The sequence below is a fragment of the Callithrix jacchus genome, chromosome 8 (assembly GCF_049354715.1).
Source record: "Callithrix jacchus isolate 240 chromosome 8, calJac240_pri, whole genome shotgun sequence".
NCBI lineage: Eukaryota > Metazoa > Chordata > Mammalia > Primates > Cebidae > Callithrix > Callithrix jacchus.
This window is the reverse complement of record NC_133509.1, coordinates 26,160,368-26,175,686: the sequence shown is the minus strand read 5'-3', so window position 1 is coordinate 26,175,686 and position 15,319 is coordinate 26,160,368. Positions and strand designations below refer to the sequence as shown.

Below are 15,319 nucleotides of genomic sequence, written 5' to 3'. Positions count from 1 at the left end.
CAAGAGACGTTTAATTCAGATTCACAGACAACTCGTGGGCATGTGCTGCATAGCTTGGTGTGAGTTTGCAACACCTGCCTTGGGTTCCAATGTCCTGACAGTTGGTCCAGGGTGCCACAGGCATGGACTGAGACTAGAGAGAGAGCAAAGCTCACTGACCCACCCCATGCCCATGCTTCAGACTGGAATCCGGAGTGATTGAAATCTGCACTGATGGATAGGTTCAGCCCACAGTGATGACAACTCTCAGCCCAGCCTGGGGAGCAATGCACAAAGACTATGGGGTCTATCTGGGACACAAAGTGGAGCTTTACCACTTTCACAACAGAGTACTCACTGTCTATGTCATGAGCCAAGTTGACCTGCTGTTCCTCTAATGAGTGCAGGTTGGTCCTGTAAGGCTCATTGAAGGCAAATGTGCCAGGAGGAATTGAGAGAGTCGAATAATCTTCATCCCAGGACTCCTGGGGGGCTTCCTCCTCCACAGACTCCTGCAGATTCCTGATGAGCCAGGCAGGACAGGGATGACAGAAGATTAAACCAACACAGATTAGAGAACAAAGTCTCCCAGCTGATCTGATGGAACTCAGAGTGGAGTGAGTGGTCACTGAAAGCAAAGGCATTTTTCCTTCAAGAGAAAAAAAAACTATGCCTTCTAAATGCAGGGTAAAGGGTGACTACCCTGGAAACAGCACAAATGAGCAGCATGTGCTCAGTGCATTTGCCACAGATGAGCCACTGCAGGCCACCCAGACTCTCCCTGTAAACTCTCATCACCACTTGCATCATGAGAACTAACATGGGGCTTCAACTGCCTCGCATAAGTTGTGTTGAATTTTACATGCGGCATTCAAGTGGACAGAGCTCTTGAGGCACTTCAGACACCCAGATCTGGTGTATTAATTAATACTTTTTCCAGTATTTTGATATATGTCTATGCTTTGAATTTCTTCTCTTCACAAATCCTAGCAAACATGCTCAAAACAAATGGGCAGAAAGCCAGAAACTCCCTGGGTTTAAACATTGTGGAGAGAACAGGCGAAACCAGAAAATTCCTGTTTGCTGAGTTCACCTGGCTCATCTGATTACAGGTTTCCATCTTGGGAGGAGTGAGAAATTAAAACCTATACAAGTGCTACAAATCACCCACAACATTGTCGATAAGGACAATTTGGAGCTGGGTGAACGAAAGAAAGTGTCCCGGTCATCACTTCCTCGTTTTCCCTGGATCTGCAGTCTCTAGGTGTCACTACTGAACTAACAGCCCACAACTCCACAGCATTACCTGGTGGACACTGGCCCTTTTTCTTCCTCTTCCTCATCATCACTTTGACTTTCTGTAAATAAATTCAGAGACGCAGGTCACATTAAGCAAATCGCACTTCACGTATGACCAAACCAGTGTTTAGTCATAGCATAAGCACAGAAATGTTCTCAGGGCAAGAATACAAATTCTGACAGGACTATTCCAGGGTGCCCTAGATGAAGCCTGGTGAGCAGATGAGCCTGCTTTCCAGACACACAGGCCAAAATCTCCCTCTACAGGTAGACCATAATGCCACATGCTCTGCCTGAGTCTATGCAAAGTTAAACCAATTTTTTTCCCAGAAAAATCTCCAAAGATGAGTCAGACTATTTTCTGGGAGTGTTGCTGCAATACTGACTTATCTCACCAGATACCAAGGTCACTGAATGGTTAGAGGCATCTATACATGAAACTGGACTGATATGTAAATTCTAACAGCACTTGCTTTAAAAACAGTCTGTGAGCTTTGCTCAGGGCCAGTATCATAGTGAATGAGTTTTATCTGAGATGAGATTATTGCTCATTGAAAACTTTTCCCAATACCCCGCCCTGGTGACATGCAATAGAGTTGGCATTGACAATTTTTGACAGTCTCTAGGGAGACTGAATAAAAAAGACAAAACAAAAATAAAAAAGAATCTATGGAAGGAGCAGAGTCCTCTTTAAGCTTCCCATAGCAAGTATAGTGTGCTACCATCGCATGTCCCCCAGAATAGAGCTTTCCCTACTGAGTCTCAGCAGAAACTGGAACCGAATGAAGTTCAGCAGCCTCAAACATTTAGAACAACAGACTAGATGCTACTTGTCTGCGGGATCTTAGGTGGTACAGAGAGGTTTCCTGTGAACATGATTTAGCCTCTTCCTGAGAAAAACGGGTGGTTCTGTGCCTGTGTCAGAAATCAACAGCTGAGACTTTACCCTCAGTCCCACACCTGCCTTACTGCAGATGTGGAAAAGTTGCTACATACTTTGGCCTCTCTCGTCCACCTTTAACAAAATGTTAAAATACCATTTATATTTTCCTAGATGTATGGTAAAAATGAAATTAATTCTGATGAAGAGAGCCTTTAGTTTCTGACAGGAAACAGAACATTGTTCAGCACTTTGGTGACGGTGAACCTATGAAACTTACTTTCCGTCTTCAGCCTGCAGCCCGGGTAGTCTTGACTCATAAGAAGTTTATTTTTGCTGTCTCTGTATTTCTGTTCTTCCTCGTGACGTCTCCGATCTTCTGTAAACAAATTCAGAAGAGAAGGTCACATTAAGCAAATCGCACTTCACACAAGACCAAATCAGTGTCTAGTCATAGCACAAGGATGAAAAATATTCTCCGTTTCAGAATGTGATATTCTGAAGGGAATGTTCTACTGGTCCCTAGATTAGGTCACCCCAGAAGTAGATGAGCCTGCTTTTCAGATCCATGGGACAAAATCTCATCTGCTAGATCTTAATCACTTATCCTCTAACCTAAGTCAGTGCAATTAAAAGTTTTCCCCCAAAATCTTTAAACATTGCCCTATTTTCCAGAAGCACTGCAGTAATACTGATTTATCTAGTTATATGTGATGGTCAACAAATGCTTAGAGAAATTTACAGAGGAGAATGGACTGACGGATGAATTATAACAAGCTTTACATAAAAAAGAATCTGTGCCGCCAGCACAGTGACTCATGCCTGGATTCAGAGCAATTTAGGAGGCCCAAGAAGAAAGATCACTTGACCTCAGGAAGTCAACACCAGCCTGGCCAACATGGTGAAACCCCACCTCTACTAAAAATACAAAAACTAGTCCACCAGGGATCCCAGCTAACTAACAGGCTGAGTCATGAATACAAGGGTACTCCCTGCTCTTGATGGTGCCACTTACCGATACCACAGGTCGTGTAAGGAGCAAAGTCCTCTTTAAGTTCCCCACAACAGGTACTGTGTGTAATCACTGTGTTTACCCCAGTGTCCCCAGAACACTGCTTTGCCTACTGGGCCTCAGCAGAAATCGGAACCGAATGGAAGTTCAGCAGCCTCAGACATTTAGAACAACAGACTAGAGGCTACTTGTCTGCAGGACAACATTGCAGCAATACTGATTTATCTCATCATATGTGATGGTCAGTAAACGGTTAGAGAAATTTACAGAGGAGACTGGACTGACGGATCCATTTTTAACAAAATGCTAAGGTACCCATTTATATTTGCCTAGAAGTATGGGAAAAATTTAATAAATTCTGAAGAAGAGAGTGTTCAGTTTCTCACAGAAAAGACAGAAGATCGTTCAGCACTTTCATGATGATGGTGAACCTATAGAACTTACTTACCTTTGGTCTTCAGCTGGCAGCGCAGGTAGTAGGCCGCTTGCCTCATAAGAAGGTTATTTTTGCTTTCTCTGTATTTCTGTATTTCATGATCTTGTCGATCTTCTGTAAACAAATTCAGAAGAGCAGGTCACATTGAACACATCACACTTCACACAAGACCAAATCAGTGTCCAGTCATATAGCACAACAACATAAAATATTCTCAGTGTATAAATGTGATTTTCTGACTGCAATGTTCTATCGGGCCCTAGATTAAGTCACCTCAGATGTAGATGAGCCTGCTTTTCAGACCCACGGGACAAAACCTCTCTCATCTCGTAGATATTAATCATGTGTCCTCTGACCTAAGTCAGTGCAAACAGTTAAAACTTTTTCCCCAAAAACCTACAAAAATTGCCCTAACTACTTTCCAGAAGAGTTGTCACAATACTAATTATTTCATCATATATCATGGCCAATAAATGGTTAGAGAAATTTATATAGGAGACCAGACCGACGGATAAATTTTACAACCTTTACTGAAAAAGAATCTGTGGAGCCAGCATGGTGGCTCACACCTGGAATCCAAGCAACTTAGGAGGCGAGGCACGCAAATCACCTGACCTCAGGAGTTCAAGACCAGCCTGACCAACGTGGTGAAACCTTACCTCTACATAAAACACAAAAATTAGCCAGGTGTGGTGGTGCCCACCGGGGATCCCAGCTAATTGGCTGGCTAAGGCACCAGTACCACAGTACTCCCTGCTCTTGATGGTGCCACTTACAGATAGCACAGGTTCTATTAGGAGCAGGGTCCCCTTTAAGCTCCTCACAGTGGGTACTGTCTCCTGTCACCGTGTTTCCCCCAGGTCCCCAGAACACAGCGTTGCCTACTGGACCTTTATCAGAAACCGGAACTGCATGAAGTTCAGTAGCCTCAGACATTTAGACTAGCAGACTAGATGCTACTTGTCTGTAAAATCTTACATGGTAAAGAGAGGATTCCTGTAAACATGGATTTAGCATCTTGCTGAGAAAAACAGGTGGTTCTGTGCCTGGGTCAGGAATCAATAGCTGTGATTGTTAACCCCAGTCCCCCAGTCACACAGTCCCACACCCAGCTTACGGCAGATGTGGAAATGTTGCTAAATATTTTGGCATCTGTCTTCAATTTTAACTAAATGTTAAAAATACCCATTGCTATTTTCTACAAAAATGGGAAGCATGAAATTAATTTTGATGAAGAGAGCGGTTAGTTTCTCGAGACAAGACAGGACATCATTCATAACTTTCATGGTGGTCAACCTATAGAACTTACTGCATGTCTTCAGCCGATAGTTGAGGGAGTAGTCCACCTGACTCATAAGAAGTCTATTTTTGCTGCCTCCGATACTAGATTTGTTATCTTCCTGCTGGGACCAGAATTTATCAATGCCTTCCAGAATGTTCAACTCTGTGTTTTTTCTGGAAGGAGACCTGCCAGATGCCACCTTGCTGATGTTTCGAGCAGAACACAGAAAGCCAGGGACTGAGGAAAAGAAACCCAAACACAGGATGCATTAGAAACTATGGATAAGCAACTTCAGCAAAGTCTCAGGATATAAAATCAATGTGAAAAAATCACAAGCATTCGTCTACACCAATAACAGACTTAAAGCCAAATCAAGAACGAACTGCCATTCACGATTGCTACAAAAAGAATAAAATACCTTGGAATACAACTCACAAGGAACGTAAGGGACCTCTTCAAGGAGAACTACAAACCACTGCTCAACGAAATCAGAGAGGACACAAACAGATGGAGAAACATTCCATGTTCATGGTTAGGAAGAATTAATATCATGAAAATGGCTATACTGCCCAAAGTAATTTACAGAATCAATGCTATCCCCATCAAGCTACCATTGACTTTCTTCACAGAACTGGAAAAAACCACCATGAACTTCATATGGAACCAAAAGAGAGCCCGCATAGCCAAGTCAATTCTAAGCACAAAGAACATAGTGGGGGGCATCACACTACCGGATTTCAAACTATACTACAAGGCTACAGTAATCAAAACAGCATGGTACTGGTACAAAAACAGAGATATAGACCAATGGAACAAAACAGAGGCACCGGAGGCAACACAACATATCTATAACTATATAATCTTTGATAAACCTGACAAAAACAAGCAATGGGGAAAGGATTCCCTGTTTAACAAATGGTGTTGGGAAAACTGGCTAGCCATGTGCAGAAAGCAGAAACTGGACCCCTTCCTGACACCTTACACTAAAATTAACTCCAGATGGATTAAAGACTTAAACATAAGACCTGGCACCATAAAAACCCTAGAAGGAAATCTAGGCAAAACTATCCAGGACATAGGAGTAGGCAAGGACTTCATGACTAAAACACCAAAAGCATTGGCAACAAAAGCCAAAATAGACAAATGGGACCTAATGAAACTCCACAACTTCTGCATGGCAAAAGAAACTGTCACTAGAGTGAATCGGCAACCAACAGAATGGGAAAAAATTTTCGCAGTTTACCCATCTGACAAAGGGCTGATATCCAGAATTTACAAAGAACTCAAACAGATTTACAGGAAAAAAACAAACAAGCCCATTCAAAAGTGGGCAAAGGATATGAACAGACACTTTACGAAAGAAGACATATATGAGGCCAACAATCATATGAAAAAATGCTCATCGTCACTGGTCATCAGAGAGATGCAAATCAAAACCACATTGAGATACCATCTCACGCCAGTTAGAATGGCGATCATTAAAAAATCTGGAGACAACAGATGCTGGAGAGGATGTGGAGAAAAAGCAACACTTTTACACTGTTGGTGGGAGTGTAAATTAGTTCAACCATTGTGGAAGACAGTGTGGCGATTCCTCAAGGCCTTAGAAATAGAAATTCCGTTTGACCCAGCAATCCCATTACTGGGTATTTATCCAAAAGACTATAAATCATTCTACTATAAGGACACATGTACACGAATGTTCATTGCAGCACTGTTTACAATAGCAAAGACCTGGAATCAACCAAAATGCCCACTGATAATAGACTGGATTGGAAAAATGTGGCACATATACATTATGGAATATTATGCAGCAATCAGAAATGATGAGTTTGTGTCGTTTGTAGGGACATGGATGAATCTGGAGAACATCATCCTCAGCAAACTGACACAAGAACAGAAAATGAAACACCGCATATTCTCACTCATAGGCGGGTGATGAAAAATGAGAACACATGGACACAGAAAGGGGAGTACTAAACACTGGGGTCTATTGGGGGGAAAAGGGGATGGCCAGTGGGAGGGGGAGGTGGGGAGGGATAGCCTGGGGAGAAATGCCAAATGTGGGTGAAGGGGAGAAGGAAAGCAAAGCACACTGCCATGTGTGTACCTACGAACTGTCTTGCATGCTCTGCTCATGTACCCCAAAACCTAAAATCCAATAAAAAATTAAAAAAAAAAAAAAAAGAAACTGGTGACTTCAAATTTGTTTAATTGGAACTGAGGGATGTCACTGACAGCACTGCCTATCGATTTGAAGATGTTTTTTCCCCGCTTTTACTCTTCTCATCTCCACTCTTGATCTCCTTAGTCAACTTGTCTTAGCTACTCAGTCACCTTGAAGCCAGGACATAAACCCTTCCACCTTTATCTTGCTTATGAGTTCTGCAGGATCTTATATGGTACAGAGAGGATTCATGTAAACATGATTTAGCCTCTTGCTGAGAAAAACAGGTGGTTCTGTCCCTGTGTCTGGAATCAATAGCTGGATTATTAACCCTAGTCCCACACCCACCTTACTGCAGACATGGAAAAGTTGCTAAATGCTTTGGCCTCTGTCTTCCATCTTTAACAAAATGTTAAAATACCCATTGCTATTTTCCTAGAAGTATGGGACAGATGAAATTAACTTTGAAGAAGAGAGTGCATCATTTCTCAGAAAGAAGACAGGACACTGTTCAGCACTTTCGTGACAGTGAACCTAGAGAACTTACCTTCCGTCTTCAGCCGGCAGCCCAGGTAGTAGGCCACTTGACTCATAAGAAGTTTATTTTTGCTGTCTCTGCATTTCTGTTCTTCATCGTGATCTTTTTGATCTTCTGTAAACAAATTCAGAAGAGCAGGACACATTAAGCAAATCACACTTCACACAAGACTAAATAAGTGTCAGTCATAGCACGAGGACGTAAAATATTCTCAGTTTAAGAATGTGATATTCTGACAGGAATGTTCTACTGGTCCCTAGATTAAGTGGCCTCAGAAATAGATGAGCCTGCTTTTCAGATCCATGGGACATAATCTCCCTCATCCGGTTAATCTTTATCACATATCCTCTGACCTAAGTCAGTGAAAATAATTAAAACTTTTTTTCCCCAAAATCTTCAAAAATTGCAATAACTGCTTTCCAGAAGCATTGCAGCAATACCGATTTATCTCAGCATATATCATGGTCAATGAATACTTAAGACAAATTTATATAGGAGACTGGACTAAGCCATGAATTCTAACAACCTTTACTTAAAAAAGAATCTGTGGAGCCAGCCCAGTGTCTCATGCCTGAAATTCCAGCGTTTTAGAAAATGCAGAAGGGCAGATCACTTGACCTCAAGAGTTCAAGACCAGCCTGGCAAACATGGTGAAAACCCGCCTCTACTAAAAATACAAAAATAAGCCAAGTGCTTTGGTGCCCACCAGGGATCCCAGCTAATAAAAAGGCTGAGGCACCAGTAGCAGGGTACTCCCTGCTCTTGATGGTGCGTTCCACTTAAAGATACCACAGGTTCTATTAGAAGCAGGTGTAATCCTCAAGCTCCTCACAGGAGGTACTGTGTGCTATCACTGTGTTTCCCCCAGTGTTCCCAGAACACAGCTTTGCCTACTGGGCCTAAGCAGAAACTGGAACCAAATGGAAGTTCAGTAGCCTCAGATATGGAGACCAAGAGACTAGATGCTACTTGCGTGCAGGATCTTATATGGTACAGAAAGGATTCCTGTAAACATGATTTAGCCACTTGCTGAAAAAAACAGGTGGTTCTGTGCCTGTGTCAGAGATCAATAGCAGGGATTGTAACCCCAGTCCCACACCCATGTTAATGTAGACGTGGAAAAGTTGCTAGATACTTTGGCCTCTGTCTTCTATATTTAACAAAATATTAAAATAACCATTTCTACTTTCTAAAACTATGGGAAGGATGAAATTAATGTTGATAAAGAAAGAGCTTAGTTTCTCAAAACAAGACAGGACATTATTCATCAATTTCATGGGGGTGAACCTATAGAACTTACTGTATGTCTTCAGCCAATAGTTCAGAAAGTAGGCCACCTGACTCATAAGAAGCCTATTTTTGCTGGCTCTGAAAGTCGGTTTGTTTTCTTCCTGTTCAAAGCAGGACATCTCAATGTCTTCTACAATGTTCACCTCTGTGTTTTTTCTTGAAGGAGGCCTTTCAGATGCCACCATGCTGACATTTGGGGCAGAACACAGATAGCCAGGGACTGGGGAGAAGAAACCCAAACACATGATGGGGTTAGAAACTGGTGACGTCAAATTGGTTTAATCAGAACTGAGGGATGTCACTGACAGTAGTGCCTATTGATTTGAAGATGTTGGTCCCCCGCTTTTACTCTTCTCACCTACCCTCTTGATCTCCTTAAATTCAACTTGTCTTAGCTACTCAGTGACCTTGAAACTATGAAACAAACACTTCTACCTTTATCTTGCTTATACGTTTTCCAGGATCTTCGTAGAGAGGATTCCTGTAAACATGATTTAGCCTCTTGCTGAGAAAACAGGTGGTTCTGTCTCTGTGTCTGGAATCAATAGCTGGGATATTAACACTAGTCCCACACCTGCCTTACTATAGATGTGGAAAAGCTGCTAAATACTTTGGCAGCTTTTGTTAAAGATGGTCTTCCATCTTTAACAAAATGTTAAAATACCCATTGCTACTTTCCTACAAGTATGGGCAGGATGGAATTAACTTTGAAGAAGACAGTGTATTGTTTCTTAGAGACAAAACAGGACACTGTTCATCACTTTCATGATGGTGAACCTAGAGAACCTACCTTCTGTCTTCAGCCGGCAGCCCAGGTAGTAGGCCACTTGACTCATAAGAAGTTTATTTTTGCTGTCTCTGCATTTCTGTTCTTCTTCGTGATCTTTTCGATCTTCTGTAAACAAATTCAGAAGAGCAGGTCACATTAAGCAAATCACACTTCACACAAGACCAAATCAGTGTCCACTCATAGCACAAGGATGTAAAATATTCTCAGTGTAAGAATGTGGTATTCTGACAGGAATGTCTAACAAGCCCTAGACTAAGTTGCCCTAGAAGTAGATGAGTCTGCTTTTGATCCATGGGATAAAATCTCCCTCATCCGGTAGACCTTAATCATGCAAAAAATTAAAACTTTTTCCCCAAAATCTTCCAAAAATTGCTCTACTTTCCAGAAGCATTGCTGCAAAATTGATTTATCTAATCATATATCATGGTGAATGAATGGTTAGAGAAATTTATATAGGAGACTGGACCAAGAGGTGAATTGTAACAACCTTTACTGAAAAATCAATCTGTGGAGCCAGTATGGGGGGCTCACGTCTGGAATTCCAGCAATTTAAGAGGCCCAGGAGGGCAGATCCCTTGACCTCAGGAGTTCAAGACCAGTCTAGCCAACATGGTGAAACCCTGCCTCTACTGAAAATACAAAAGTTAGTCAACTGTGGTGGTTCCCACCGGGGATCCCAGCTGATTGGGAGGCTGCAGCACCAGTACCAGGGTATTCCCTGCTCTTGATGGAGCCACTTACAGATACCACAAGTTCTATTAGGAGCAGGGTCTCCCTTAAGTTTCCAACAGATGGTACTGTGTGCCATCACCGTGTTTCCCCCAGTGTCCCCAAAACACAGCTTTGCCTTCTGGGCCTCAGCAGAATCCAGAACGGAATAAAAGTTCAGTAGCCTCAGACATTTAGACCAACAGACTAGATGCTACTTGTCTGGAGAACCTTATATGGTACATAGAGAATTCCTGTGAACATGGATTTAGCCACTTGCTGAGAAAAACAGGTGGTTCTGTGCCTGTGTCAGAGATCAATAGCAGGGATTGTAACCCCAGTCCCACACCCACCTTTCTGTAGAGGTGGAAAAGTTGCTAAACACTTTGGCCTCTGTCTTCCATCTTTAACAAAATATTAAGATACCCATTTCTATTTTCTGCAAGTATGGGAAGGATGAAATTAATTTTGATGAAGATATCGGTTTCTCAAGACAACACAGGACATCATCACTTTCGTTGCGGTGAACCTATAGAACTTACTGTAGGTCTTCAGCTGGTAGTTCAGGAAGTAGGCCACCTGACTCAGAAGAAGTCTATTTTTGCTGGCTCTGAAATTTGCTTTGTTTTCTTCTTGCTGGGAGCAGGATTTCTCAATGTCTTCTGGAATGTTCACTTCTGTGTTTTTTCTGGAAGGAGGCTTGCCAGATGTCACCGTGCTGACATTTGGGGCAGAACACAGATAGCCAGGGACTGGGGAAAAGAAACCCAAACACACGATGAGTTAGAAACTGGTGACGTCAAATTGGTTTAATCGAAACTAAGTGATGTCACTGACAGCCTTGCCTATTGATTTGAAGATGTTCTTTCCCTGGTTTTACTCTTCCTATCTCCTCTCAATCTCTTTAAAGTCAACTTGTCTTAGCTACTCAGTCACCTTGAAACCAGGAAATAAACTCTTCCACCTTTATCTTACTTACGAGTTCTGCAGGATCGTCTATGTTAGAAGGATTCCTGTAAACATGATTTAGCCTCTTGCTGAGAAATACAGGTGGTTCTGTGCCTGTGTCAGGAATCAATTGCTGAGATATTAACACTAGTCCCACATCTGCCTTACTGACGATGTGGAAATGCTAAATACTTTGGCCTCTGTCTTCCATCTTTAACAAAATGTTAAAGTACACTTTGCTATTTTCCTACAAGTATAGGTAGGATAAAATTTGAAGAGAGTGCATCATTTCTCAGAGACAAGGCAGGACACTGTTCATCACTTTCGTGATGCTGAACCTAGAGAACTTACCTTCCATCTTCAGCCGGCAGCCCAGGTAGTAGGCTACTTGACTCATAAGAAGTTTATTTTTGCTCTCTCTGCATTTCTGTTCTTCATTGTGATCTTTTTGATCTCCTGTAAACAAATTCAGAAGAGCAGGTCACATTAAGCAAATCACACTTCATACAAGACCAAATCAGTGTTCGGTCATAGCACAAAAATGTAAAATATTCTCAGGGTAAGAATGTGATATTCTGACAAGAATGTTCTACTGGTCCCTAGGTTAAGTCGCCCTAGAAGTAGATGAGCCTGCTTTTCAGATCCATGGGACAAAATCTCCTTCATCTGATAGATCTTAGTCACATCATCTGACCTAAGTCAGTGCAAAAAATTAAAACTTTGTCCCCAAAATCTTCAAAAATTGCCCTAAAACTTTCCAGAAGCATTGTTTCAATACTGATTTATCTGATCATATATCATTGCCAATGAATTGTTAGAAAAATTTATATAGGAGACTGGACCAAGGGATTCTAACAATCTCTACTGAAAAAAGAATCTGTGGAGCAGGCATGGTGGCTCATGCCTGGAATCCCAGCACTTTAGGAGGCCCAGAAGAGCAGATCACTTGACCTCAAGAGTTCAAGACCAGCCTGGCCAACATGGTGAAACCCTACCTCTACTAAATATACAAAAATTATCCAGGTGTGCTGGTGCCCATCGGAGATCACAGCTGATTGGTAGGCTGAGGCACCAGTAGTAGGGTACTCCCTGCCCTTGATGGTGCCACTTACAGATACCACAGGTTCTATTAGGAGCAGGGTCCCGTTGCAGGTCCTCATAGTGGGTACTGTGCGCTATCACTGTGTTTCCCCCAGTGTTCCCAGAATACAGCTTTGCCTACTGTGCCACAGCAGAAACAAAAACCAAATGGAAGTTCAATAACCTCAGACATTTTGGCCAACAGACTAGATGCTACTTGTATGTAGGATCTTATATGGTACAGAGAAGACTCCTGTAAACATGATTTAGCCTTTTGCTGAGAAAACAGGTGGTTCTGTGCCTGTGTCAGTAATCAATACTGGGATTTTAACCCGTCTCACACCTACCTTACAGCAGATGTAGAAAAGTTGCTAAATACTTTCGCTACTGTCTTCCATCTTTAAATAAATGTTAAAATGCCCACTGCTCGTTTCCACAAGTATGGGAAGGATGAAATTAATTTTGATTAAGGAAACGGTTAGTTTCCTGAGACAAGACCGGACATCCTTCATCACCTTCATGGTGGTCAACCTATAGAACTTACTGTAGGTCTTCAGCTGGTAGTTCAGGAAGTAGGCCACCTGACTCAGAAGAAGTCTATTTCTGCTGGCTCCGATATTTGGTTTGGTCTCTTCCTGCTGGGAGTAGGAATTCTCGATGGTATCTGGAAAGTTTGCCTCTGTGGTCTTCCTGGAACACGTCCTGCCAGATGCTATCATGCTGACATTTGGGGCACCACAGGTAGGGCCAGGGACTAAGAAGAAACCCAAACACATGATGGGTTAAAAACTGGAAATCAAATAGGTTTCATCAGGACTGGGGGATGTCAGGAACTCAAATTAACTTACTGTTGAGAAAAACTTGATCCCTCCTAATAGCACTTTAGGGTCCTTAACCGCAAAAACAAGGTTGAAAATGCTTGAGCTGAGTGAGAACTGAAGAAAGTGCCTGTAGCTCAGACTCTGACAAGAGTGTGAGAGATAGCGGCCAGTGTCCCAGGTAACCGTCTGCTGTTGCAATAACAGAATTAAAAGCTGGGTGTGTCATGGAATCTTAGGAGCCCTTCAATCCAACTGCCCAGGTTTTGCTAAAACATAGGCCTCCTAGTCTCACCTGTGTTTTCAACACAGGTCACAACAGATGGGGACCATTACTCTATAAGTCAGTCTCAGTATTTGTGTACCATTGTGACAATGCCACAGTCCCATCCCATTCCCAATACATGTAAGCATGTGCCTCATTTTCCATCTCTTATGTGTATAAAATCAATGCAGAAACAGTTTCCCAACACGTGATACTTTCTTAATGGTAGTCATGAAGTCAGTCATGCTAAACATGTGAATCCTAACGTTAAAACAATATTTAAGGCTTTTCCACAAGTTTAACATATCAATCTATTACACTGCCATGATACCCTCTGAGTTGTCTGCAGTTTTTTCTGTATCCACTAGAAAGTTAATGAGTAATTCATTTGTTAAAAATGTTTTCTTTCCTGGCTCAATATTCTTCTTGCTGCATCTCATGGTTATGCTGATTTAGTTTTTCTTACTGGCAGGTACCAGTACACTGATATTTGTAACAAAAGAGGCTTTTCATTACAATTAAGACCAGTGTGATGTCCCTATATCCAAAGCTTCCTCTACGTGGGATGATTTGTTTTTTAATGTGACTGAACACTGCATCTCATACTTGTCACTTATAGATGTCATTCTAGTCCCAGATGAGCTCTTTTCAAGGTGTTGCATCATTGAAACCATTTCTATAGAGATCTCCTGAAAGCATGTGTGACCATCTATCTTGGGAAGTTGTGGAAACCTGATACGATTTTGTTTTCATTTCATTTTTTCCATATGTTAAAAATAACAGGGCCATGAGCGATTCTTACAAAACACTGTTTGATAGATATTTTTCTGAGTTGGTCTAACACCATTGATGTGTTAGTGTTTCCCACTAACCAAACATGGCAAGATCAAGGTGATGGTCAGGGGTGGTTGGTGGTCCTCAGTGTTGCTGCGCAACGGAAAGTGAATTTGAGATGAGAGGAACGAGTAGGGAAGAGTGATCCCCTGAACCACCCCCTCACTTTCTCAGCCGTCATCTCCACCTAGCTTTTGTAAGCTTGGGATTTGGGAGACTGTTCTGTAGCCCAAGTCTCCTATGTTTGGCTGCTGGGCTTGCCTGAGTTGAGGGTGCAATGGGTGTGACCCCGAGATGCGCAGCATTCATGTGGAAGTCAAGGGAGAAGGACTGCCTCAATCCCATTGGAAAGCGTGCCTCTCTGCAGCCCCCACCATCCTCCAACTACCTGTAGGGATGCTGCATGGAGATATATCAAAGGCACTAAGTAAATGTATGTTCTGGTGTCTGGGAGGCCTGACATTATGGGGCAGAATGAAAAGCTGTCAGGTTCCTTCATTTTAAAACTGATGAAGCTGCAGGTTCACAGTTATATGGCTTACCTGCAAGGTCACACAGAGATGAGTTTTGAGGACTGCTAATAAAAGCAATCACAACAACTATTCCACAGTTATTCATAGGATCCATGTCATTCAGTAAATATTCATATCATCATCCAGTAACTGTTTGTTGACCAATTTGTATCAGGCATTTTGCTCAAAACTGTGTACATATTTGGACAGCATATCTTCATCATATGCTTCAAGGTAATGCTGTTATCCTAAGAGTCAGGTAAGAAACCTGAAGAAGAGGGTCAGCAAATCATGAATTTGGCCATATTTCCATTGTTTAGTTTATGTGATCCTCGATAAATAACCAGAATGAGTCACAGGAAAAGTATTCGTTCCCGTATCATTTTCCAGGACAGAGGTGTGCCCTCCTAGAGTATTGGACCCAGAATTCATTAGTGTCTGCAACCTTGCTTTAACAGCATGGGAAATAACCTCTGTTACC

At 42.1% G+C, this 15,319-nt stretch overlaps 1 protein-coding gene and 1 non-coding gene across 8 annotated transcripts in view; one reads left to right on the top strand and one right to left on the bottom strand.

Moving 5' to 3' along the window:
• LOC100894274 (NBPF family member NBPF3-like) overlaps positions 1-15,319 on the bottom strand; it is a 38,876-nt gene that overhangs the window by 2,550 nt on the left and 21,007 nt on the right. For 4 of the 7 annotated variants that reach the window (XM_078335933.1, XM_078335932.1, XM_078335934.1 and 1 more), the window contains 12 exons: positions 14,869-15,106; positions 12,954-13,163; positions 11,681-11,785; positions 10,924-11,133; positions 9,674-9,778; positions 8,894-9,103; positions 7,603-7,707; positions 4,916-5,125; positions 3,619-3,720; positions 2,439-2,537; positions 1,286-1,337; positions 338-501 (listed from right to left, as the gene is read on the bottom strand). In XM_078335933.1, the coding sequence (XP_078192059.1) occupies positions 338-501; positions 1,286-1,337; positions 2,439-2,537; positions 3,619-3,720; positions 4,916-5,125; positions 7,603-7,707; positions 8,894-9,103; positions 9,674-9,778; positions 10,924-11,133; positions 11,681-11,785; positions 12,954-13,163; positions 14,869-14,953 (1,657 nt within the window). In that variant the 5' untranslated portion in view covers positions 14,954-15,106. Of the gene's footprint in view, positions 1-337; positions 502-1,285; positions 1,338-2,438; positions 2,538-3,618; positions 3,721-4,915; positions 5,126-7,602; positions 7,708-8,893; positions 9,104-9,673; positions 9,779-10,923; positions 11,134-11,680; positions 11,786-12,953; positions 13,164-13,257; positions 13,385-14,868; positions 15,107-15,319 lie in introns of those variants that run through there. The other 3 variants (XM_078335935.1, XM_035259398.3, XM_035259397.3) reach the window with 3 other exon arrangements.
• Positions 1,769-1,909, top strand: LOC118145210 (U4 spliceosomal RNA). The gene has a single exon (XR_004730341.1). It is a non-coding gene; the product is annotated as a U4 spliceosomal RNA (small nuclear RNA).